Source organism: Scyliorhinus torazame, chromosome 3 (genome assembly GCF_047496885.1).
Source record: "Scyliorhinus torazame isolate Kashiwa2021f chromosome 3, sScyTor2.1, whole genome shotgun sequence".
In the NCBI taxonomy this organism is placed as follows: Eukaryota; Metazoa; Chordata; class Chondrichthyes; order Carcharhiniformes; family Scyliorhinidae; genus Scyliorhinus; species Scyliorhinus torazame.
Window position 1 is genome coordinate 103,573,630 of NC_092709.1, and position 25,923 is coordinate 103,599,552.

The 25,923-nt window shown below is 47.3% G+C and overlaps 1 protein-coding gene across 5 annotated transcripts in view; it reads right to left on the reverse strand.

Moving 5' to 3' along the window:
- dclk2a (doublecortin-like kinase 2a) overlaps positions 1-25,923 on the reverse strand; it is a 528,903-nt gene that overhangs the window by 48,182 nt on the left and 454,798 nt on the right. For all 5 annotated transcript variants that reach the window (XM_072496080.1, XM_072496079.1, XM_072496083.1 and 2 more), the window contains 2 exons: positions 16,915-17,034; positions 10,849-10,995 (listed from right to left, as the gene is read on the reverse strand). In XM_072496080.1, coding sequence (XP_072352181.1) covers positions 10,849-10,995; positions 16,915-17,034 — 267 coding nt within the window. The remainder of the gene's footprint in view (positions 1-10,848; positions 10,996-16,914; positions 17,035-25,923) is intronic.

The following is a 25,923-nucleotide window of genomic DNA, read 5'->3' on the forward strand; positions in this document are numbered from 1 at the left end:
AAACAAAGCAAGGTAATACAGTGTAAATGGGAGGATATTGAGAAGGGTTGAGGAAGTGAGAGACCTTGGAGTGCATGTCCACAGTACAGGTAAAGAAAGCATATGGAATGCTTTCCTTTATTGGACGAGGTGTTGAATACTAAAGCAGGGATGGAATGCTGGGAATGTATAAAATGCTGGTTAGTCCATAGATAGAATTTTGTGTACCGTTCTGGTCACCATATTATAGGAAGACCATAATTGCTTTGGAGAGTGTGCAGAGGAGACTTGCATGAATGTTGCCAGGGCTTGAAAATTGGAGTCAGGAGGTAAGATTGGATAGGCTCCTTAGATCAGGGGATGCTAATTGGTCACCTAATTGAGGTGTGCAAAATTATGAAGGGCCTGGATAGGGTAGACATGAATGGCCTGTTTCCCTTAACTGAAGGGTCGATTACCAGGGAACATAGATTTAAGGTGATTGGCAGAAGGATTAGAGGGGGCATGAGGGAAAGGTTTTTCCACCCAGAGGGTAGTGGGTGTCTGGAATTCACTACTAGTTGACAAGAAATGCTCAACTTATTTAAAAGGTATCTGGATCTGCAACTAGAGTATTGTGACAGACCAGGTGCTGGAACGTGGAATTAACATGAGTGGCCAGCTTTTTTTGCCAGCTTACACAATGGGCTGAATGGACTCTTTCTGGACTGTAATGTTTCTATGGTTCGAACACCACCTGCAATTCCCCTTCCAAGCCTCACACCATCCTGACTTTGAACTATAATCATTGTTCCTTCATTGTTGCTGGTTCAAAATCCTGGAACTCCTCCTAGACAGCATGCTGGATGTACCCACACCACATAGACGGCAGTGGTTCAAGAAGGGCGCTCACTGCCACATTCTCAAGGGCGATTCGGGATGAGCAATAAATATCAATGTTGCCAGCGGCACTCACATCCTGTGAACAATTTTATAAAACGGCAAGTATTTTTTATTGAGTGTGATTGTTTGCAAAGTATTCTTGTGAATTGAAATTGCATCAGCAATTTCTCCACTGCATCCTCCAGATGTAATGGGAGGACGGTCAAACAAACACTAGTGTCCTTCTTGAAGCCAGCTCCACAAGCATTCAGGTAAAACTCCGACAAAATGAATTTTCATAGATAGATTCATAGAATTTACAGTGCAGAAGGAGGCCATTCGGCCCATCGAGTCTGCACCGGCTCTTGGAAAGAACACCCTACCCAAGGTCAACACCACCACCCTATCCCCATAACCCAGTAACCCCACCCAACACTAAGGGCAATTTTGGACACTAAGGGCAATTTATCATGGCCAATCCACCTTACCTAATTTTGTTGGATCAGATGGTCGAAAAGTGTCTTTATCACCAGGTCCCTTTTTCTCAAATGGTCAAGGTTCCAGGGAAGGACAAAGAAAATGCTGCAAAGAAAAGACTAAGCACCCTTCTTGAAGTGTGGGGCAGCATTGGCCTTGATGACTTGAAGAAGCTTGCTACCAATCGTCCAGAAAGGCGTCAACTTGTCCATCAGGTTGCATCACACTTGGAGTCAAATAATTTTACTGATGAGACGGAAATGTAACATAATAGGAAGCAATTCCTGCACTCCAGGTCCAACTACCTCATGGGACACCGTGTCCTCTATGCCCAAAGGTCTGCGGGTTGGGAATCAGCCTGTTCATTCACATGAAGATTCATGGCAGAAACCGGTGGCCCTGAGTAGGTGTTATCCTTGAATTGAGGGACAGCCGCCGATTCTTGTATCCAGGTGAGCAGCAGTTGAATGGCCGCTCAAGGTCAAGTCTCTAGCATTTCCTTCATTTTTACTTGTATAATCACAGTAATTGCAGCCCTGCACTCGATGCGTTTGTGTAGAAAGGAGACTGATTGGTGATTACCACTGATTTCACATCAAACCCGACAGGATGTTTAAGCTCGGAGGGTATTGAGAAAAAACATAGCAAGCAGACATGGCCATTTAACAAATGGTTCTCCTATCACATACTCAAAAATGCGTTTCTCATGTAAATGGTTAGTAATACTGCTGACCAATTTATTTCATTTGATGGCACCTCATCTGTTCTTGCTCTCACACCTCATCTGGCATACTTAATAATGAATAAAACAAATTCCAAGGATGTTAGCTTAATTATTGTTTTAAATATTTTTTGTCTTCACTGAAAGGGCTTTGACAGATTGTCTGGCAAAATGGTAATTCATTAATTCATGAAAGGCTAATCTCTGGGTTAGCTTTCTCATACTTAAAGAACTATAAAGGACACAATGGTGTGATACTTCCTGTAGTGAGGTGATAGAGGTGGGAATGTTGCTCAAAGAACCAATGTTTCTCTGTTTTGCTTGTTTTTTTAAAAATAAACATTGAGGTTTTTTTTGGCTCTGTAACAGCAGCAATATTAACAATATACATGAAAATATAAACATAGTGCAAAAACCACCTCCCTCCCCAACATATCCCACCATTAATTAACCCGCTAATCTACGCTAACCTAACCCCCCCACCCCCGCCCTCTGCTGATGATTAATTCTCCACGAAGAAGTTGATGAACGGTTGCCACCTCCGGGTGAACCCTAACAGTGGCCCTCTCAAGGCGAACTTAATCTTCTCCAAACAGAGAAAGCTAGCCATGTCCGATAGCCAGATCTCCAATTTTGGGGGCTTTGAGTCCGTCCTTGCTTATAATATGCGCCTCCGGGCTACCAGGGAAGCAAAGGCCAGAACGTCTGCCTCTTTCTCCTCCTGGATTCCCGGATCCTGCGACACTCCGAAAATTGACACTTCTGGATTCAGCGCCACCCTGGTTTTTAATACCTTGGACATGACGTCCGCAAACCCCCGACAATATCCCCTCAGCTTTGGACATGCCCAGAACATGTGGACATGGTTCGCTGGTCCTCCCGCACATTTTGCGCACCTGTCTTCCACCCCAAAGAATCTGCTCATCCGGGCCACTGTCATGTGAGCCCGATGAACGACCTTGAATTGAATCAGGCTGAGTCTGGCACAAGTTGCAGTCGCCTTGACTCTACTCAACGCGTCCGCCCAAAGGCCCTCCTCTATCTCTCCCCCCAGCTCCTCCTCCCACTTTCGCTTCAGCTCCTTGGTCTGCGTCTCCTCTGATCCCATAAGTTCCTTGTAAATGTCAGAAACGCTCCCCTCATCTATCCATCCTCTGGAAACTACCCTGTCCTGAATTCCCCTTAGCGGCAGGAGTGGGAAGGTTGGTACCTGTCTACGCAGAAAGTCCCGCACCTGTAGATAACGAAATTCGTACCCCCTCACCAATGCAAACTTCTCCTCCAACGCCCTCATACTCGGAAAGCTCCCCTCTATAAACAAATCCCCCATCCTCTAAATCCCCGCTCTCCGCCATATTCGGAAACCCCTGTCCATCCTCCCCGGGGCAAACCGGTGATTATTGCAGATTGGGGGCCAGACCGATGCTCCCACTGCTCCCACATATCTCCTCCATTGCCCCCAGACGCTCAAGGCCGCCACCACCACAGGGCTGGTGGAGTACCGCGCCGGCGGGAACGGTAGAGGCGCAGTTACCAGCCCTCCAAACTTGTGCCCTTGCAAGAAGCCGCCTCCATACGCACCCCCCCCCCCCCCCAACCACCACCACACTTCCTAATCATGGCTATGTAAACCGCCCAGTAATAACTGCTAAAGTTCGGCAGCGCCAGCCCTCCCTCTCCCCGACTCCGCTCAAACATTACCCTCCTCACTTGCGGGGGCTTGCCCCCCCCCCCCCCCCCCCCCATACAAGCCCGCAATAACTTTATTGACCCGCTTAAAAAAGGACCGCGGAATGAAGATGGGGAGACATTGAAATACAAACAGGAATCTCGGGAGGACCGTCATTTTCACCGTTTGGACTCTGCCAGCTAGAGACAACGGGAGCGCATCCCATCTCCGGAAATCATTTCATCTGATCCACCAACCGGGCTAAGTTCAATTTATGTTGCCGGTCCTAATCCTGCGCCACCTGAATACCTAGGTACCTGAAACTGTCCCCGACCAATGTAAACGGCAGTTCACCCAGTCGCCTCTCCTGACCCCTCGCCTGGGCCGCAAACGTCTCGCTCGTCTCCATATTAAGCTTGTACCCTGAAAACCGACCGAATTCCCCTAAAATTCCCATGATTTCTTCCATCCCCTCAATTGGATCTGAAACATACAGGAGCAGGTCATCCGCATACATCGAGACTCTGTGCTCTACCCCCTACCGGACAGCCCCTTAAGGCCCTCGGAGCAATTGCCAGCGGCTCTATAGCCAGCGCAAACAGCAGTCGGGAGAGGGGACATCCCTGTCTTGTCCCCCGGTGCAGTCTAAAATAGTCCGAAGTCGTCCTGTTCGTCCGTACACTTGCCACAGGAGCCTGGTACAGCAACCTGACCCAGTCAGTGAAGCCCCTCCCAAATCCGAACCGCTCCAGAACCTCCCTTAAATAATCCCACTCAACCCGGTCAAAAGCTTTTTCCGCATCCATCGCGTCCACTACCTCCACCTCCCTACTTTCCGGGGGTATCATGATCACGTTTAACATCCTTCTTACATTGGCCACCGGCTGCCTATCCTTAATGAACCCCATCTGATCCTCCATGGTGACCTTCGGTACACAATCCTCAATCCTGGAGGCCAAAATTTTGGCCAACAGTTTGGCGTCTACGTTCAACAGGGAAATCAGCCTGCAAGACCCACATAGCTCCGGGTTCTTGTCCCATTTCAGGATAAGCGAAATCATGGCTGGTGGGCCCGAGGTAATGTACTGTCTTTTTCTGGCACATCAGTGATTTCAAACAGTCTTGTCCCCATGTCCACTGGTATCACTGCCAGCGAAGGAAATTATAAAATGACACTACCTTCCGACCCCACAAATATTTTGATCGCCTTTCCCCGCTCCCTACTCTCAGCCTGAGCAGCAGACATTTATCGCAGTTGCTGTAGAGATAAAATTGGAGAGCAAATATTCCAATACAACTATATAGTGATAAAAATGTTGACTTGTGCTCTTCGAAAACCAATAAAAAATATAATCAGGAAAGAAGCTGGCCTCAAGTCCGATAAGAAAGATAAATGGCTTTGTCGTGCACTAGAAAGAATGCAGCCTGAACAGAAATCTGGCCATCTGGTGAACATTTTTTATCTGAAGTTCTGCACTTTTAACAAAAAGATGTAGCATTGGCATGAACTAAAGTATAAAAATAACAGTGTACAGGATTGGGAAAATGCATTTCAGTACATCTGGTCAGTCTCAGAAAACACAGTTAATCACCAATATTCCTTAAGTGATTTTTACACCAAGTCTTGTTGAATACTTTAAAAATTACTGCTTTATCACCCTCAATCGCTACCCTAAGCAGTCTATTCCAAACATTAACCACACTGTATGAAGTAGTTTTATCTGATCTTCAGAATCATTTGCCCTTATCTGAGCTTTACCCCATTCTTTCTTAATTGACACTGTTGTTCTCTGGGCCATGATAAGACAGTTTCTCATAAGAAATAGGAGCAGAGTAGACCATTCTACCCCTCAAACGTGCACCGCATTCATTCGGCCACAAGTCCATTTTCTTCCCAACTCCCGTAATCCTTGACTCCATTGCAGATCAAAAATCTGTCTCTGATTATAAACTTTAGATCTGGTATTCTTGATGGATATTCTTTCAATGTCATCAGATATTCCTGTAAATGGACCCTTTGTCTCCTATCGTCAGAATTATGCCTTTGCTCATGGGCGAATCTGCCTCCACTTCGCTAGCTCACACTGTAGCCATCTAATGACCATTGGGTCATTAACTGACTTGAAATGAGGCTTCTGTCCCCATCAAATGACTGATGGCTCTCTGATCCTAGCAGCACCCATTGGGAGTGGTGAGCACTGTGGGACTGCAGCCAGTCCTAAAGAAGGCATGCTGTGTTGGAGCCAGGACTTTAGAGCAAGGTTGGAAAGTTCAGCAAAGGCAAGGGGAGCAGAGGTGCAGCCAAGACCTTGGGGAGGGAGCCTGTTTAAATGAGGTACCCCTCCCCAACCTCTATTGGTCCTAAAAGTTCCAGCCCGACTAGTGAAAGCTTCTGGGCTGTACACTTGGCGTGGGCCTCTTCCATCAGCTGTGGCGGGGGGAGGCCCTTAAGTGGCCATTAATTGGCTACAAGAACTATGCACATAGATACATTAAAGGGTTCAAACTTGGAGCTGACTCCATGTTTGCTTGTGCACACAACTGTGTTGAACATTAGACTGACACCCAAGGGCAGGGTGTGTTTTCTTACAGCACTGTGTGGGTGGTACTGTACTCAGTTCCACGTTCACCCTATAAAGTCAGACCCTTGTACTCCAACTTTGTAGCTGAACGTTTGACTCTATCTAGGTTCCTCTATACCTGATCAACATATTCCTCATTATTACGACTGCTATGTCTCACCCCTGCCACCACCACCCACCATGGTCTCAGGGTAAAATGTTGCCAGTTTTGTTTCCCTTTGCACTCCCAAATCACTGATAAACAACATCAACAGCAAAGGTTGCAGCACTAATCTTTGGAACACCCTGATCATCACGTTCCACCATTCTGGGGAAATATCTGTCTTCTTTCATGTACTCAGTTTCAAAAACTGACCTTAATTTGTGCTTTTTTCCCATTGAAATATTCTTTGACCCTCCAGTGTCACAAGAATCTCGTTAACGGTAAGGTAAAGAATATCCATGGGAGCTCTGCTATTCAAAAGCGGGTCCTCAAATAAATTGAATCAAGCACTTCCCTACAAGCTGATGTTGACTTGCCCCGATGACACCCTACCGTTCTGGGTGTTTTGAGTGAGAAACACCAGTTTCTTCCATTAACACTGAAGGAAGGAAGCCCTGCAGCAGATGGCACAGTTCTGCAATTACTCTTCTGTTGACTTGGACTCTATAAAATTGGCAGAAGATCAGTAGAAATCCCACAGAAAGGCGTAAATAGCCATTACTGCTGTTTCTGAGAGAGCTACTGGCTATCTTCCACTAAGGTTGCAGGGTGAGTACGCCTGTGGAACTTATACTCTGTGATTCCTAACAGAGTCAAGATTTGGGAACACTTCCCTCAACCGTAAAGGATAACTCTAAAGGGGAATAAGAAGAAAAAAAAACATTTCTCAGTGTTGCATGCTTGTACAGTGTGCTCTCCGTTTAAGTATTAGAAACAGTGGGAAATGCAGTTTGAAAGCAACTGAAGCGGAAACCCATATAAATGCCGACAAATAAATATGAAGTGTTGAATTCTGTGGTAGAAATCATGGAAACAGCTGCTTACTTTGTTAAAATGAAAGGAACTATGATAGTCATGTTAGCAGGACTCTCACAGCATACAGTTGGGCAACTGGTATATGTCAAGACATCTTAAAGCTTGCCTGGTGCCTAAGGAAGCCTACAATTATTTTTTAGAATGATCTGAGATCCCTGCAGCTGCTTCATCCATATAAATGAACAGTGACTGGGCAGAAAATCAATGGCAGCTGCGATCAGTAGTTTATAGTGATTGAAAAAAGTCAAAATTGAATGGGATTCTGGGGCTTTTGCTGATGTTTTGGGATCACAATCTATAATTCCATCAGTGAAAACAAATCTATTCCTGGGATTGGAGCAATACTCTTTCTGGCACCGAAGCAAAGGTTCAGCACGCTACAAATACCTCAGCTGTAGTGACTGCTCGTGCTTGCTTGCATGTGGGTCTGAGTACAGATTGCTACAAAATGCCTCAAAACTGCCAGCACCATATTGTTTCTTCTCTACCCCAGTCGCTGAAATTGAGAATCCCTCCCCACACCCCTGGATGTGAAACAGCATAGAGAGTAGGATTAGGCAAAACAAAAATTAAATTCCCAATGGCTTAATACTACAGAACGCTTAGAATACCATGGAAAGGGAAGGGATAAAATTAATAACAAAATTAGGGTCGGAGAATGAGACAGATTCTGAATCCACCCCAGTCAGAAAGGGGATCGCACCCCGTATTGTTAGCACCAATCTATTCCACACTGGTCAGCCAGCCAACAGCACCGCAACACCACCCACCTCCAACGTTGTCACTTTGGCAAGCCTGTTGCAGCCTCGAGCAATGGATAGTGATAGTAGAGCCTTCCATTTCTTTCCATCACATGGCTGACCAGGAATGCCTCCAAGTCGTACTGCCTACCACTAGATTTACAAGTGGATACTCAACCTGTTTGGCTGCACTATGAACACACCTTCCTTAGCCATCAAGTCCTGGAGTGGGACTTGAACCCAGAGGTTTTGGCTCAGAGGCAGGGACACTGACCACTGTGCCACAAGACCTCCTCACCTTGGAATAATAAGCAACTTTGGCAGATGAGAGCAGGACCCAATGGTGTTTTATTTGCTTCCGCCAGATCTGGCAGTGAGTGGTTCTACTAGATGTTCACCATATCCTTTCAAGTCCGCATTTATTTTATTTATGGCAGAAAGACTGGCCAGGATAAGAGAGAGTATTGTGGAGAGCGGAGGGCTAAAGGCCACAGTTGGTATTTTGAAGGCAGAATTGGAAGTGAATCAGGGGTAGTATTTCCAGGGATGGATAGAGAAGGAGTTTGGATCGAAGAGTGAAAGGGGGATGAGTGATACAAGAAAGTGATCAGAGGTGGCCTTACCTTTGATTGAAATGATGGGAGGAACAAGACCATGTGAGATGGCAAGATCAAGGGGGAGACCATCAATATGGGTTGGTGAGCTTACACAGAGGGTGCGATTTAGGGAGGACAAAAGGGTAGTGAATTTGAAGGAGAGAGACCATGATGAATTGAGATGGAGGTGAAATCACTGAGGGCGTTCGGTACAGAGTCTCAGGAAGGAAGCCAGTGAAAATAACTCCCAGACAAAATGTTGTCTGCTACTTGGAGAATGGTGGAGAATGATAATTTTGAGTGAGAGGGGTGTTCAAAGGAAGAGTAATGTCAGAGTAGTAGATGGTTAGGCCAAGGTGTGACCTGTGACAAGTATCACACTACCATTGTGATGGTTTTCATGGGGCATGTGGGGAATATATAGCCAGACAGAGAGGCTTCATTAACGGGAAAGATGTCATTGTCCCTCAGCCAAATTTCTGTTAAGAACAGGATGCTGATGCAATCATCCATAATAAGTTCATGGATGATTAGGGTCTTGTTTACAAGTGATTAGACATTCAGGAGGGAGAGGGGTGGTGAGAGCTTCTAGGAGAGCCCACAGGGTCAGCAGCTAGAGGGATGGGTGGACATGAAGGAGATTAGGAGTGGACACATGGAGTGGTAAGGCTAATGAGACAGTCAAATTGGGCAAGTCAGTTTGCAGCTCATAAGGCAGTACCATGTGCCTTGAAGGACCCATTGGAGATTGCCAAGAGAACACAGAGGGAAGCTATAGGCCTGTCTAAGAGGGAGTCACGCCTGTGGTTACAGCAAGAGAGCAGGAAGATTGAAGGGGTTAGTGCAGGGATTTTCATATTGCATTTCCCTTGTAATAAACAATAACATTCACACTACACACGTGCCAGGCAACGGCCATCTGCAACAAAGGAGAATCTATATATCTTGCCTTGACATTCAAGGCATTACCATCGCTGAATTCCCCACTATCAACAAGCTGGGGGTTGCCATTGATTGAAAACTGAACTGGACCAGTCATATAAATACTGTAGCTACATGAGAAGGTCAGAGGCTAGAAATTCTGTAAGAGGTAACTCATGTCCCTACTCCCCAAAGCATGTCCAACATTGAAAAGGCACAAGTATCATAGAATCATAGAATTTACAGTGCAGAAGGAGGCCATTCGGCCCATCGAGTCTGCACCAGCTCTTGGAAAGAGCACCCTACCCAAGGTTAACACCTCCACCCTATCCCCATAACCCAGTAACCCCACCCAACACTAAGGGCAATTTTGGACACTAAGGGCAATTTATCATGGCCAATCCACCTAACCTGCACATCTTTGGACTGTGGGAGGAAACCGGAGCACCCGCAGGAAACCCACGCACACACGGGGAGGATGTGCAGACTCCGCACAGACAGTGACCCAAGCCGGAATCGAACTCGGGACCCTGGAGCTGTGAAGCAATTGTGCTATCCACAATGCTACCGTGCTGCCCGTAAGTAAGGATTGTAAAGGAATTCTCTGCACTTCTTGAAGCTACAAGAACACTCAAGAAACATGATAGCATCCAGGACAAAGCAGCCCGCTTGATTAGCACTCCATCCATCATCTGAAATATTAACTCTCTCTGTCATCGACCCACAATGGAATGTGTGGATAAATTGGCAAAGTCTTATCTTTGCCTAATCTTTTCTATGGCTGCCTGATGTAAATGGCACAATAGTGACCTGAAAATTGTACCAGGTCATTTACTATAGCTGCCATCTTTATATTAACTCCCTCCAACTCCAACGAACAATGGAATGTGTGGATAAATTGGGGGAAAGTTTTATCGATGTCTGCCTGGTGTAAGTGGCACAATAGTGACCTGAAAATTGCTACCTACAATGGCTGCCATCTTGATAGGAGCTTTTAGATAGACAACTGGGACACCTGCCTGTTTCAGACATGGAGCAACTTGCAATATACAAATCAGGGTCATACAACATACACAGGACAGTTTTGTTAAGTTGGTTTTGGTTTTCCTTTTTGTTATGTGGGTTATAATCATCATTAATATATATATATATATATAGACTATGCTTTGCACTCAGCATCAATTACTGTTGAAATGAGCACTGTCATTTTGCTGCTCACTAGATACTTGTATGCTGCAGGAATAAAATCTGCTATATTTATGCCCTTCCGAACAAATAACATACCAACAGGTTCTCTGGCTTGATGTCCCTGTGCACAATGTTGAGGCCGTGCAGATATTTGAGTGCAGAAACCAGGTTGTACACCATTGCACTGGCATCCCGCTCTGTGTACTTAGTTGATGATGTAATGGCATCAAACAGGTCTCCGCCCTGCCAAGAAAGTGAAAGGGATGTTAAGAAATTGATGCGGCATAAGAAACCATGTACTATGGCGGGGAGTAGTGTAAAAGAAACTTTGTGGTGCACTCACACTAACTTCAGCAAGAATGCACAGGAAGGGTCAGAATTTAGACTGGGAACCAGGAAAGGTGGTTCAGATTTTCACCAAGTCAGGTTAACTTCGGAGACTTTTAAAAATGGCTAGTGGGTCCCAATTCAGGGTTCCCAACCCCATTCCAGGGTTAGAACATACAGTGCAGAAGGAGGCCATTCGGCCCAACGAGTCTGCACCGACCCACTTAAGTCCTCACTTCCACCCTATCCCCGCATGCCAATAACCCCTCCTAACCTTTTTGGTCACTAAGGGCAATTTAGCATGGCCAATCCACCTAACCTGCATGTCTTTGGACTGTGGGAGGAAACTGGAGCACCCGGAGGAAACCCACACAGACACTGGGAGAACATGCAGACTCCGCACAGACAGTGACCCAGCAGGGAATCGAACCTGGGACCCTGGCGCTGTGAAGCCACAGTGCTATCCACTTGTCCTACCATGGTGCACCCACTTGTGCTACCGTGGTGCCCATGGCTTGACTGACTTTCAGGAGTGCCTTTAAAGGGTGCAGGTTGGTTCTTGTCAAAGCCGGCATCCAGCACTTCGAACATTCCTACTCTTCCACAGTTTTCATGGAGTTTGGCCAGGTTTTTAAAAATGTATGGTTCATTTCCCCTCAGAGCAGTTGTGAACTCTAAATCTGCATGAGGGACCTTTTAAAAGTTAAGTTCAAAAGGTCCCACTCATGCCCCTTATGCCAAGTTATGTCCCCTATGGCTCATCATACCACCATTGGAAAGCTGCACCCTTCCACGCATTTCATGGCCCCTCATGCCACCTATGCCAAGCTATGGCGCTTCCATGACCATTGAGCTATAGAACCATTGAACCCTATAGTGCATAGTGAAATGCGCAAAAAAAATGCATTCATAAAGGTAATTTGTTGAAGAGTTTCTCCTATGTTTGAAAAGAAAAGTCTGCACTACAAACTAATAAAAGTGCCTAACATCCAGGCCCTTTAAAGTTTTAAATACCACAAATCCGTGAAACCACTTAACTTGTATAAACAAACATTATGAAAGTGACAGCAGAGATCAGAGAGCTTGAGCTGTCAATCAAATAATGTTTCCTATGGGGAGCAGGTTTCTTGTATTCTAATAGCTCTCTTGATCTTAGCCACGTTTGAAAGTAGATATTACAACTGACGACTCAAATCTCAGACAAGGGTTTTAAGGAGTGTCTTAAAAAGGGGAAAGCAAAGTTGGTGGCAGAGAGATTTAAGGAGGGAATTCCACAGTTTAGGACCTAGGCAACTGAAAGCGTGGCCAATGATGGTGGGGCAATTAAATGGGAATACTCAAGAGGCCAGAATTAGATGAGCACAGATATTTCAGAAGGTTGTGGGGCTGGGGGAGGTTATGGAGATAGGGAGGGGAGAAGCTGTGCAGAGATTTGAAAACAATGGTGAGTATTTTAAAATCAACATGTTGTTTGACTGGGAAACAATACAGGTCAGCGAGCATAGGGACAATAGGGAAATGAGACTTGGTGTAAGTTAAGACAAGGGCAGCAAAGTTTTAGGTGACGTCAACTTTAAGGAGGGTAGAATGTGGGAGACCCACAGCCAGGAGCACATTAGAATAGTCGAGTCTTGAGGCACCAAAGAGATGAATGAGGGTTCTTCAGCAGATGAAATAAGACAGGGGGAAAATCGGGAAAGTCTTGCAGGTGACAATAGGTGATCGTGGTAATAATGTGAATAAGTGGTCGGACGATCATTTCAGTGCCAATTATGACACCGAGGTTACACACAGACTCCTTTAATCATAGGCTTGTGAGGGAGAGGGATGGTGTTGACAGTTAGGAAATCGAGTTTGGAACTGGGTCTGAAAACAAAATGGCTTCAGTCTTCCCAATATTTATTTGGAGGAAATTTCTGCTCATCCGGTACTATTGGATAAGCAATCAAATAATATCACATAACAGTGGAGTTGAGAGAAATGGAAGCGGGGTAGAGCTGAATGCCATCACCATACATGTGAAAACTAATTTTGTGCTTTAGGATGATGTTGCCATTCAGCTCACAAGTGACGGAGGTGATATCGCCCGTTTTTCAACCCTATACAAGCTTAATCTCACACTGAACAATTCCCCTGATGGGTAAATGCATCCATATTTCTATAGTTAACACCAACAAAAAATACTCAGGAATGTAGGTTCAAAGAAAGATTTTGATTTCCAGAAGCTTGAAACAGCATCTTCCATTTGTGTCCTTCAAGGGATGAGCTCCACCTGAACTTAGATGAGTACTGCAGGTCACAATCAGAATTTAGTTCCGATTTCAGACGATCCTAATCAGAACATGAAACTAAATTTGAATTCTAAATGAATATGAAAATCGCTTATTGCCACAAGTAGGCTTTGTAGTGGTATGTATTAGGGGTAATACGGTACACCACGTGTCGACAGGCTATTGGTGGAGGGATGCCAGGTCCTGATAGGATCTGCCACCTACTGGACTCCACCCAGAAATGCCGGTATAAGAACCCAGCTTTTCCCTCCATTTCCCTCAGCAGCTGCATTCTGTAACCACGCTGCTGGGGATAAAGTTCTGCTTAATAAAGCCTTCAATTGCCATTACCTCAACCTGCCTCACGTCATATTGACGGTGCTACAGGCTTCAAATGAAGTTCCTGTGAAAAGCCCCTAGTCGCCACAATCTGGCGCCTGTTCATGAGGAAGATTAAAATTTTACTATCGATAACTCAAATCCAAATTGGAATTCTGATTTCTTGACTTATGGAAACAATGGTTCGAATTTGGATTCAGTAAGATGTATTCAGACTGATCTTTCAAAGGGGCTGGTTTAGCACAGTGGGCCAAACAGATGGCTTGTAATGCAGAACAAAGCAGCAGCTTCAATTCAATTCCCGTGCCGGCCTCCCCGAACAGGCGTCGGAATGTGGCGACTGGGGGCTTTTCACAGTAACTTCATTGAAGCCTACTTGTGACAATAAGCGATTATTATTATTCTGTACAATGTGAGGCAACTGAAGAGTGTGGATAAATGAGCAGATTTGGACTGATGATGCATTCGATTCATGTTTAGCACAGCTCAGGCATTACACAGTGAATACATGCTGCTTGCCGTTTACATGCACCCATTAAAGATATTTTTCAAATGCCCTTTTCTCTTTGTGCTTGATGAAGTACACAAGACTTGTTTCATTAATTTATAATAAAGAGATTTTAAAAATGAGTATCTGATTCAAGAGGCTGGTGTTCATTTTCATTACCATGCAATGCCAGAATTATATATTTTATTCTGCCTTGGGCTTCTTGTGATAGAAATTGAGGTTAGCAGTAAAAATCCAAGCATATAATTGAACATATAAGTATTAGGTCTTGAGGGCAACACACTTAAAATTCCAACATATGTAAAACTATCATATTTATAACTCCTTTTTAATAGATATCTTTAATGAGATATATGCAGTTGTTGTCAGTTAACAGAGATGACATTCCCTCAGGTAATGTTTGATTGCTGATACATTATTACTGATGGCTTCTGATTGATGGATACAATTACATTTTCACCTTAATTTTCCAATAAACAGCTTTGAAGTGCGTAATGGGGTTCATTATGGACCTTTAGAAAGCAACCTTTTCACAGTTTGATATGTTGCTTTTGTGGTTCCAAATTTAAAATCACAATGGAAAATATAGGACGGGATTTTCTGGCCGTTCATGGTAGCAGGATCTTAAGGTCTCGCCAACGGCGCACCCCCACTGCAGGTTTCCTGGCACCGAGGGGTGCGTTCAATGGGAAACCCCGTCGACAACGGCGGGACCAGACAATCCTGCCGTTGGCCACTGGCGAGCCGCTCTCCGCTTCTGTAGAACACGCCGCAGAGGGAGAGTGAAATTCTGCCCATTGTATTTAATTATTGGGAACTAATCTTCCACCACTTTTGGTAAGAAGTAAAATTATTACAAGCTCCATGGCAAAGGACTTGGGAGAAGCAAAAAAAAGGAAAACAGCCAATAAAGCAAGGAAAAATACAACAAATTCCTCTCCAATCCCCTCAGGCGATTAAACCCAGATCTGGGGATTAATTACATCGACCATGCTAACATTTTATATGATGCAATCTCTGTCCCAATATAGTGACATAGGAGCTCCAAAACAGAAAACATTGTGATGAACTGACATCCACCACGCCTTATCTTCGGTCCTCCATTCCAATACACCAAATTTCTAGTCAAAATCAGAGTTTCACAGTTATAGAGCGAGTGAGTTGAGGGTGAATTTTCCCTCTTGTACAAAATGTGTGAGAATCCCATTAAAGCTGTAAACCTTGAGTAAATTTGGAGCAATTATCTTAAAGCACGACTGTCCAAAGTTCTCACAAGCAATGTGTTATACACTCGGCTTGCCCAGATAAAATGGACAAAAGGGAGCAGGCTTTCAGTAACTAAAGCTGCACTGCTCAGCTTTCTTTCATTGCTACAACCTAGATTCTGAAAATGGTTTTGGTTTGAGTGTTCCAGTCGATTTCAGTTTTTTAGGTAGACTAAAAAGATGGGTGATCCTTTTCACTTGCACCAGGGATGGATTGCTGGTATCCAGTCTTACCCATGCAGGCATATTGGGCAAGTGTAAAGATACACAAAACAGGGAATATATATTGTGTGGCTCTGATTCGCCAGGGACACTGTAATTGAGGTGCGCTGTCTGCTGGAATTGAATAATTCGCAGCCAATTCTGACAATCGGGAGTTAACCACAGGATTGAATTTTTGTGTCTCCAGTTCGTTTCGAATGATACCAAGGTTTATATGCATCATCAAGCATCACTCCATCTATGCCCGAGTAGGCAGTAACTAATCATACAGGTCAATGTTCACTTCCCGGGCAACAATCATAGATTGCTTTCTTTTAAAGTAATCTTCTGTGCCTAGCTAATGAAGGAGTTGGTAATTAGAAGGGGGATGGACAGGGTATTGGGCTGAGGGGAATTGGAGTGAAATTTGATCCCAGTGTGTGTAAAATGGGGGGGAAATCATCAATTTAGCAAGGCTATATTCCATGCCCAGGTGATGTTGAAACTATGCTTGAGGTCATACGGAGTTGGGCAATACTTCAGCATTCCTGGCAATTGTTGTAAACCGATCAAAGCTCCTTTGCATATGATAATGAGGGGTTTAATGTCTGCTTTGTGGGCCCACACTGAAATTCAGTACACTGAGTGGATCACGTGCTGGGTAAACTCCCCTCATTTTTTCACCTACTCCTGCAGCCTGACCAGAGTTACAGGAGCCGCTGCGTGTGCAAAAATAGACCTTTTGTTTTGGTTTTGAACTTGCTTTAAAGTGGAGCCAGGAGGAGAAATAGTTATTTCCTGTACCACAGCAAATCTACAAGCTGCCGGCAGCCTGTGCTTGTCCCTTCTCATTCCCTCCCAAACTTCCCTGTGCTGATGTTGCAACCAGCCAAAATAGGCCTGGAAAGATTGGGGAGAGGTGAGACCCAAGGTCCCACTTTGCCGGAACTTTGGGCTTCGGCTTCTGATCCATGTACCAAATATGCCGCCGGCAAATTTATCTTCCGGCTTTCACTTTAGCACTGGCTTGTTCACTTTATATCCAGTCATGGCCACCCCTTGCACAAGTAGCAAGGTTAACTGTTCTATTTCAGGGAAGTGGTGAGGCTTGCAATGCACCACATTCACGCCCTTGCATGTTGGGACAGGAAAGGCCTGCCTTTGGGTAGCCTGCAATTAGAGTTCTTACTAAAAGAACAGGATTTTATGTTTTCCCCCAACATGCATTTCCAACATCATTTAGACCTCTTACCTTGACCAACTCCATTACCAGGTAGAGCTCTGTTGGTGTGTCTACTTCTTCAACTAACATGATGATATTGGGATGTTTAACCCTCCGCAGCACTGCAACCTCATTCTCAATCAAGTGCTCCTAAAATTCAAAGCACAGTAGCAATCTCATTTACAGCAACAAAGTAGATTTGATTCAAAACAATTGTAACCATGCTTAATTTAGGAGGAAGCAGCAAGGTTCCACATCCAATTTACATCAAGTTGAAGTTCCTTTTTCTTAATATAACATTGATCTACAATTGATTATGAAAATATCTATCTGACTGATGTGTTGGGTGCTCTGGATCCGTGGAACACATACAGCCCACCAACACTTAAAATAGTGCAACACTATTTTATTAAGTTAGAAACTGTTGAACATATTTTCACTGTGGGTTAACACGATGTTAGATTAAACTAAAGACCTATGCCTGTCCGAACCAATCTATGCACTCAGCACATGGTGAGGACCTGTGCTGTAAGCTGTAAGCTCTGTCCTTGTAGGAGGCTGCATCCCGAATGAGCGGGAACTCTGATGCCCCCTGTCTTTATATTGAGTGTGCTCTAACTGGTGATTGGCTGCGGTGTTGTGTGTGTTGATTGGTCTTGCTGTGTGTCCATCAGTGTGTGTATATCTGCACTATGATATACTGGTGTATATCATGACATTCCCCCTTTTATAAAAGAATGTATGTGTGTGGCAATAAATAATGTATGGTGAGAATGTTCCTAACTACGTGTGGGGTGCGAAGACATATTTACAGGACTACGGACACGAGAACTAAGCTATTTACATGGGAAGGTGCCTGGTGCAGAGAAGCAGTATGCAACAAGAATAACGAGATCAACACTATATACAAACCAGGGAAACAATCAAACAAAGGAACAAAACAATTCAGAGAGTCTATAAGTCTGCAAACTTCATAAATTAAGTCTCTGAGGTGGGCGGCGAAGTCTGGTTGACCGCATCAAGGGTGGGTCGAGAGCCGCCGGATCAGGAGCGGGCTGGACTGCGTCAGAGTCAGGGGGAGGCAGAGTGACAGGGAGTTCTGCGTAGTCCGTGGCAGGGTCAGCAGGAGGGCGAGGCAACAGTGGAGGATCATGTGGCGAGCGTGGAACGAGACGAAGGCGTGTCGATTGCGGCGCAGAATAGAGCCATCCGGTAGACGAACCAGGAACGAGCGGGGGGCCACCTGCCGAAGGACAACAGTGGTCACAGACCAGCCCCCATCTGGAAGATGGACGCGGGCGTTGTCATCTGGAGCCAGAGCAGGGAGATCAGCTGCATGGGAGTCATGAGCCGCCTTGTGCTGTGCACGAGACGGCTGCATCCGGTGAAGGACTGAAACATGGTCAAGGTCTGGGACATGGATGGACGGCACCGTCGTCCTCAGGGTACGACCCATGAGTGACTGGGCTGGCGACAGGCCAGTGGACAGCGGGGCGGAGTGATAGGTCAGCAAGGCAAGGTGGAAATCGGACCCAGCATCGGCAGCCTTGCATAGGAGCCGTTTAACTATATGTACTCACTTCTCCACTTTACAGTTGGATTGGGGGTACAGGGGACTGGATGTCACATGGGCAAAATTGTACCGCCTGGCAAAGTTGGACCATTCCTGGCTGGCGAAGCAGGGGCCATTGTCCGACATAACCGTGAGCGGGATGCCGTGTCGAGCAAATGTTTCTTTACATGCACGAATGACGGCAGACGAGGTGATGTGCAACCGTATCACCTCCGGGTAATTCGAAAAGTAGTCCACGATCAGGACATAGTCTCTCCCCAGCGCGTGGAACAGGTCGATGCCCACCTTGGTCCATGGTGACATGACCAACTCATGGGGCTGCAGGGTCTTACATGGTTGGGCCGGCTGGAAGCGCTGACATGTGGGGCAGTAGAGCACTGTGTTGCCTATGTCCTCATTAATGCCGGGCCAGTACACTGCCTCTCGGACCCATCGGCGGCACTTTTCCACGCCAAGGTGGCCCTCGTGTAGTTGTTCCAGGACAAGTTGGCGCATGCTATGCGGGATGACAATGCGGTCCAGTTTTAGAAGAACCCAGTCTACTACCGCCAGATCATCTCTCATATTATAAAACGGAGGGCATTGGCCCTTGAGCCACCAGTCCGTTAGGTGGCGCATGACACGCTGTAGCAACGGGTCAGCCGCTGTCTCGCGGCGAATTTGGACGAGGCGTTCATCCGTGGCAGGTAGATTGGAGGCCGCGAATGCCACATGGGCGTCAACCTGGCAGACAAATCCCGCTGGGTCACATGGAGTGTTGACTGCCCTGGAGAGAGCGTCAGCAATGATGAGGTCTTTGCCTGGGGTGTATACCAGTTGGAAGTCAGATCGCCGGAGCTTGAGAAAAATACGCTGGAGGCGAGGCGTCATATCGTTCAAGTCTTTCTGTATTATATTGACCAGCAGGCGATGGTCGATCTCGACGGTGAATTGAGGAAGTCCGTAGACATATTCGTGAAACTTAACCACACCGGTCAGAAGGCCCAGGCACTCCTTTTCTATCTGTGCGTAGCGCTGCTCCGTGGGGGTCATCGCACATGACGCATATGCAACGGGGGCCCATGATGAGGTCTCATCACGTTGAAGGAGCACTGCCCCAATGCCGGATTGACTGGCATCGGTCGAAATTTTGGTCTCCTTTGCTGGATCAAAGAAAGCTAAGACCAGGGCCGTGGTCAGTTTTGCTTTGAGTTCTCTCCATTCGTGCTCGTGGGCAGGGGCCATTGGAAGTCTGTCGTCTTCCTGACCAGATTCCTGAGAGCCGTGGTATGAGAGGCGAGGTTAGGGATAAATCTCCCTAGAAAATTGACAGTGCCCAGAAATCGGAGGACCGCCTTCCTGTCCTCTGGTGTTTTCATAGCTGTGATGGCAGCTACCTTGTCCACATCCTGCTGCACACCCAATTGGGAGATGTGATCCCCGAGGAACTTAAATTCCGTCTGACCAAAAGAGCATTTGGCCCTGTTGAGGCGGATGCTAATGTATTCGTCTGAATACGCGCTGGAGGAGACTAACATGCTCCTGCGGGGTGGTGGACCAAATGATTATGTCATCGACATAGACGCGAACACTTTCAATGCCTTCCATCATTTGTTCCATAATCCTATGGAACACTTCTGGTGCAGATATGATCCCGAACGGCATCCTGTTGTAACAATATCTGCCAAAGGGGGTATTAAATGTGCAAAGTTTCCTGCTGGATTTATCGAGCTGGATTTGCCAGAATCCTTTTGAGGCGTCGAGTTTGGTGAAGAGCTTGGCGCGAGCCATTTCGCATGTGAGCTCTTTGCGCTTGGGAATTGGATAATGCTCCCTCATGAAATTGCGATTTGGATCCTTGGGATCAATGCAAATTCCCAATTCGCCGGAAGGCTTTTTTACACATACCATGGAACCGACCGGGAACTCTGATGCCCCCTGTCTTTATAGTGAGTGTGCTCTAACTGGTGATTGGCTGCGGTGTTGTGTGTGTTGATTGGTCTTGCTGTGTGTCCATCAGTGTGTGTGTATCTGCACCATGATATACTGGTGTATATCATGACACTGCCCAGTACAGAATAGTACTTTGTTTCTGCGTTGTCCTATTTTGTGGCAACTTCTTATATTTTGCACACCAGGCTTGCACATTCTCACTATCTTGGCTCATGGGTGAAAAATGGCTACTTGAGTGTGGTACCAAAGGGTGCCGGCACCCATGGATGAAATGCCATCACAAACTTCTACATTCAGAAGCAGAAACAATTTAAAATCAAAGAATAAACTAGGAGCCGAAATGTCCTGAAAAGGCCAGTGAGATAGTCACACTCTCAAGGCTGACTACTGAAAATAACGAGTCACTGTGGTGAACGTATAGCTGCTACAATTCACCACTGTATTGTGTTGTATTTTGATGCCCTTGTGGGCTCCGCCTGTGGCTCCGCCCCCTCGGGGGTGGTATATAGATCTGCAGCCTGTAGGCGGCACTCAGTACAGAGCAGTTGCAGGCAGGCACAGTCGGAGGTCCAGCGGCTCTTGAGGGAGGGGATCATCGAGGCCAGTAATAGCCCCTGGAGAGCCCAAGTGGTGGTCGTCAGGACCAGGGAAAAGAACCGGATGGTTGTAGACTACAGCCAGACCATAAATTGTTACACGCAACGCGATGCGTACCCCCTTACCCGCATAGCGGACATGGTGAATCAGATTGCACACTACCGGGTTTTCTCCACGGTAGATCTGAAGTCCGCATACCACCAGCTCCCAATCCGCCCGGAAGACCGTCACTACACTGCCTTTGAGGCAGACGGCTGCCTCTTCCACTTCCTCAGGGTCCCCTACGGCATCACCAATGGGGTCTTGGTATTCCATAGAACGATGGACCGAATGGTTGACCAGTACGGGCTGCGGGCCACTTTCCCGTACTTGGATAACGTCACCATCTGCGGCCATGATCAGCAGGACCACGACGCTAACCTTCAGAAGTTCCCCCAAACCGCCCAAGCCCTCAATCTCACCTACAACAAGGAGAAATGCGTTTTCCGCACAACCCGTCTAGCCATCCTCGGCTATGTCGTGGAAAACGGAGTGCTAGGGCCCGACCCCGACCACATGCGCCCCCTCCTGCAACTCCCCCTTCCCCACTGTACCAAGGCCCTGAAAGAGATGCCTGGGGTTCTTTCATATTATGCCCAGTGGGTCCCCAACTATGCGGACAAAGCCCGCTCACTTATCAAAGCCACCATCTTCCCCCTGACGACTGAGGCCCGCCTGGCCTTCAGCCGCATCAAGGCAGACATTACCAAGGCCGCGATGCAGGCGGTGGACGGGTCCATCCCCTTCCAGATAGAGAGCAACGCGTCGATTGTCGCCCTGGCCGCTACCCTTAACCAGGCAGGCAGGCCCGTGGCCTTCTTTTCCCGTACCCTCAACGCCTCCGAGATTCGACACTCCTCTGTCGAGAAGGAAGCTCAAGCCATTGTGGAAGCTGTGCAGCATTGGAGGCACTACCTAGCCGGTAGGAGGTTCACCCTCGTCACCCACCGACCAACGGTCGGGAGCCTTTATGTTCAACAACACACAGCGGGGCAAGATCAAGAATGATAAGATCCTGAGGTGGAGAATCAAACTCTGTCACCTGGGGTCACCTGGCTCCTCCACTTCATCAAGGCCTGCAACCTGCCCTACTTTACCGAGGAGGTCAGGGCCATGACCAGGGACTGCCAAGTCTGCGCGGAGTGCAAGCCGCACTTCTATCGGCCAGACAAGGCCCACCTGGTGAAGGCATCTCGCCCCTTTGAGCGCCTCAGCGTCGATTTCAAAGGGCCCCTCCACTGACCGCAACGTGTATTTTCTCAACATCATTGACGAGTACTCCTGATTCCCCTTTGCCATCCCATGCCCCGACATGACCGCGGCCACTGTCATTAAGGCCCTGCACAGCATCTTCACCCTGTTCGGTTTCCCCACTTACGTCCACAGTGACCGGGGCTCCTCGTTTATGAGCGATGAGCTGCGTCAGTACCTGCTCGGTAAGGGCATTGCCTCGAGCAGGACTACCAGCTACAACCCCCGGGGAAACGGACGGTATGGAAGGCCGTCCTTCTGGCCCTACGGTCTAGAAGTCTCCCGGTTTCCGCTGGCAGGAGGTCCTCCCCGACGCGCTCCACTCCATTCGGTCGCTCCTCTGCACAGCCACAAACGACCGTCTATTTGTCTTCCCCAGAAGATCCACCTCCAGGGTCTCGCTTCCGGCCTGGCTGACAACAACGGGGCCTGTCCTCCTCCGGAAGCATGGGAGGAGCCATAGGTCCGACCCCCTGTTCGAGAGGGTCCAGCTCCTAGATGCCAACCCTCAGTATTCCTACGTGGCGCGCCGTGACAGCCGACAAGATACAGTCTCCCTCCGTGATGGCACCCGCTGGTTCCGCAGCGACCATCACCTACGCCTCCCCCCTACACCGAACACCGCCCCCGTCCCTACACCCCCCCTCGCTGACCCACCATGATGAAGCTTCAGACAACACGCTCCCGGAGTCAACGTGTGCAACACCCGTGCCCGCAGCGACAAGTTCAACACCCATGCCGCAGCGAAGCCGGAGCTGAGGCGATCACGGAGAACGATCAAGGCACCGGACAGACTCGGTCTGTGAGCCCACTTCACCCCTGAAGGACTTCAATTTTTTAACAGGGGGTGGATGTGGTGAACGTATAGCTGCTACAATTCACCACTGTATTGTGTTGTATTATGTTGATGCCCTTGTGGGCTCCGCCCCCTTGGGGGTGGTATATAGATCTGCAGTCTGTAGGCGGCACTCAGTAGACAGTAGTCACAGGCAGGCACAGGTCTAGCTTACTAAAACCACTGTTCACTTCTACTAATCGTCTCGTGTGAATTGATGGTGAATTGAGCAGAATCTTAGCACCACTGAAAAGTCTCTGCTGCCGGGGAGCAAAAGTGCATCTTGACACCAATGGTGTCATAACCTTCTTGGAAATGGCCAATTAAAAAGCTGCCTCTACGCTTGCTGTCCAATTAAGGATGGCAAGCAGTTTTCTGAGGCGGTTGGCCCAACTGGAAGATGCGAAGAGAGGTTTGAGAAGAGGTGAGAAGAGCTGTCAGCATGCCAGCAGGAGGCTATCTCAGAGAAACTGTTGCCTTAGTGGGAAGCTTGCAAAATGTCAAGATGGTGGCTGCATCTTGCCTCCAACCACACCTTCATGGGACCTAGGAAGATTCTGCCCATTGTCACCAAGCTATATTTCAAATAAAAATGAAGGACAAGCCATTCCAAAGTGACTATACTCTGCTCAAAAATGCCCATTATCTCCATCTGTCACTGCCCCTGTTCAGTGTTGTTCTGAAAACCTATATCCAAGCCCAACATGTCTCCTGATGTGAATTCCTGCATGATTCCACACCACACTGACCTAGTGTAGTGGTTCAGATATTACCCCTTCCTCACCTCTTTTCCTGATGCATTGACGACGGTATCAGTGCAGCTTCCAACTCTTGCCCCAAATTGGAAAACCTCATCAACTTTGCTTCAAATTTCCAGCCCACTCTCATCTTTACATGGTTCATCTCCAACTCTTCCCTTCTCTTCCTCCACTTCTCAATCTCTATTTTGGGCATTAGGGTGTCAACCAATGTGGTTGTCAACCACTGATTCCCACAGCTGCCTCGCTTACACTTCCTCTCACCCTGCTGCCAGTAAGCACTGTATTTCACTTATCCAGTTTCTCTGACTCGGGCATATCTGCCCTGATGATGTCACCGATCAGACAAGTGCTTTCAATAACACTTTTTCCTCAGTTGTGATCCCAGGGGACTATGTCCATCCCATTTCCTGTACTCCTTCTGCTCCCTCCCAAACCAATCTTTCAATTTAGTACTATGTATTGAAACTGCAAAGGCTATGGGCCCTGATAATATTCCAACAGTACTGAAAACTTGTGCTCCAGAACTTGCCGCATCCCTAGCCAAGCTGTTCCAGTACAGCTACAACTCTGGCATCTACGTGACAATGTGGAAAATTACCCAGGTGTGTCCTGTACACAAGAAACAGGACAAATCCAACACAGCCAATTATCGCCCTATCAGTTTACTCTCTGTCATCAGCAAACGGTTGGAAGGAGTCATCAACAGTGCTATCAAGCAGCATATACTCAGCAGTAACCTGCTCATAGACGTTCAGTATGGATTCCGCCAGGGTCAATCAGTCCTGACCTCATTACAGCCTAGGTTCAAACATGGACAAAAGACATGAAGATCAGAGGTGATGTGAGAGTAACAGCAAGGCAGCATTTGACCAAGTATGGCATCAAGGAGCCCTAGCTGAACTGGAGTCAATGGGAATTAGGGGCAAATTTTTCGCTGGATGGAGTTTACCTGGCACAAAGGAAGATAGTTGTGGTGGTTGGAGACTGATCATCTCAGCTGCAAGACATCACTGCAGGAGCTCCCCTGGGCAGTGTCCTATCTTCCTATCATCTTCAGCTGCTTCATCAATGACCTCCCGTCCGTCATAAGGTCAGAAGTGGGGATGTTTGTGGATGACTGCACAATGTCCAGCACTATTCACAACTCCTCAGATAATGAAACTGTCCATTTCTAAATGCAAAACCTGGATAATATCCAGGCTTAGGCTGACAAGTGGCACATTACATTTGCACCATACAAGTGCCAGGCAATGACCATTGCCTACAAGAGAGGATTTAACCATCGCCTTTGACATTCAATGGCATTACTATCGCTGAATCCCCCATAATCAACATTCTGGAAGTTACCACTGATCAGAAACTGAACTGGACTAGCCATATTAATACTGTGATTACCAAGGCAGGTCAAAGGCTAGGAATCCTACAGCCAATAATTAACCTCCTGACCCCCACAAAGCCTGTCCACCATCTACAAGGCACAGGTCAGGAGTGTAATGGAATACTCTCCACTTGCCTGGATGAGTGCAGCTCCAACAACACCTTCCAGAACAAAGCAGCCCCTTGATTGCCCACCCTTCCACAAACATTCAAACCCTCCACCACCGATGAACAGTGGCAGCCATGTGTACCATCTACAAGATGCACTGCAGTAACTCGCCAAGGTTCTTTAGACAGCACCTTCCAAACCCATGGCCTACCATCTGGATGAACAAGAGCAGCAGATACCTGGGATCCACCACTTGGAGGTTCCCCTCCAAGTCACTCACCATCCTGACTTGGAAATATACTGGCCGCGATTCTCTGGTCCGGCGCCAGAGTGCCGGCACCAAAATGGGAGTACTTTACTCCGGCTCCGGTTCCGAGACCCGATTCTCGGGTCACCGGCACGGTGCTGGAGCGGCCCATGCCGCTCCAGCTGCCGGTCCCGGTGTCGACCCAGCGCCGCGGGGTCCGCGCATGCACAGTTGGGCCAGCACCAACTAGCACATGCGCACTGGCTGTCATACCCGCGCCTGCCCCGACGGCAAATGGCGCAGGGATTCAGGAGCCGG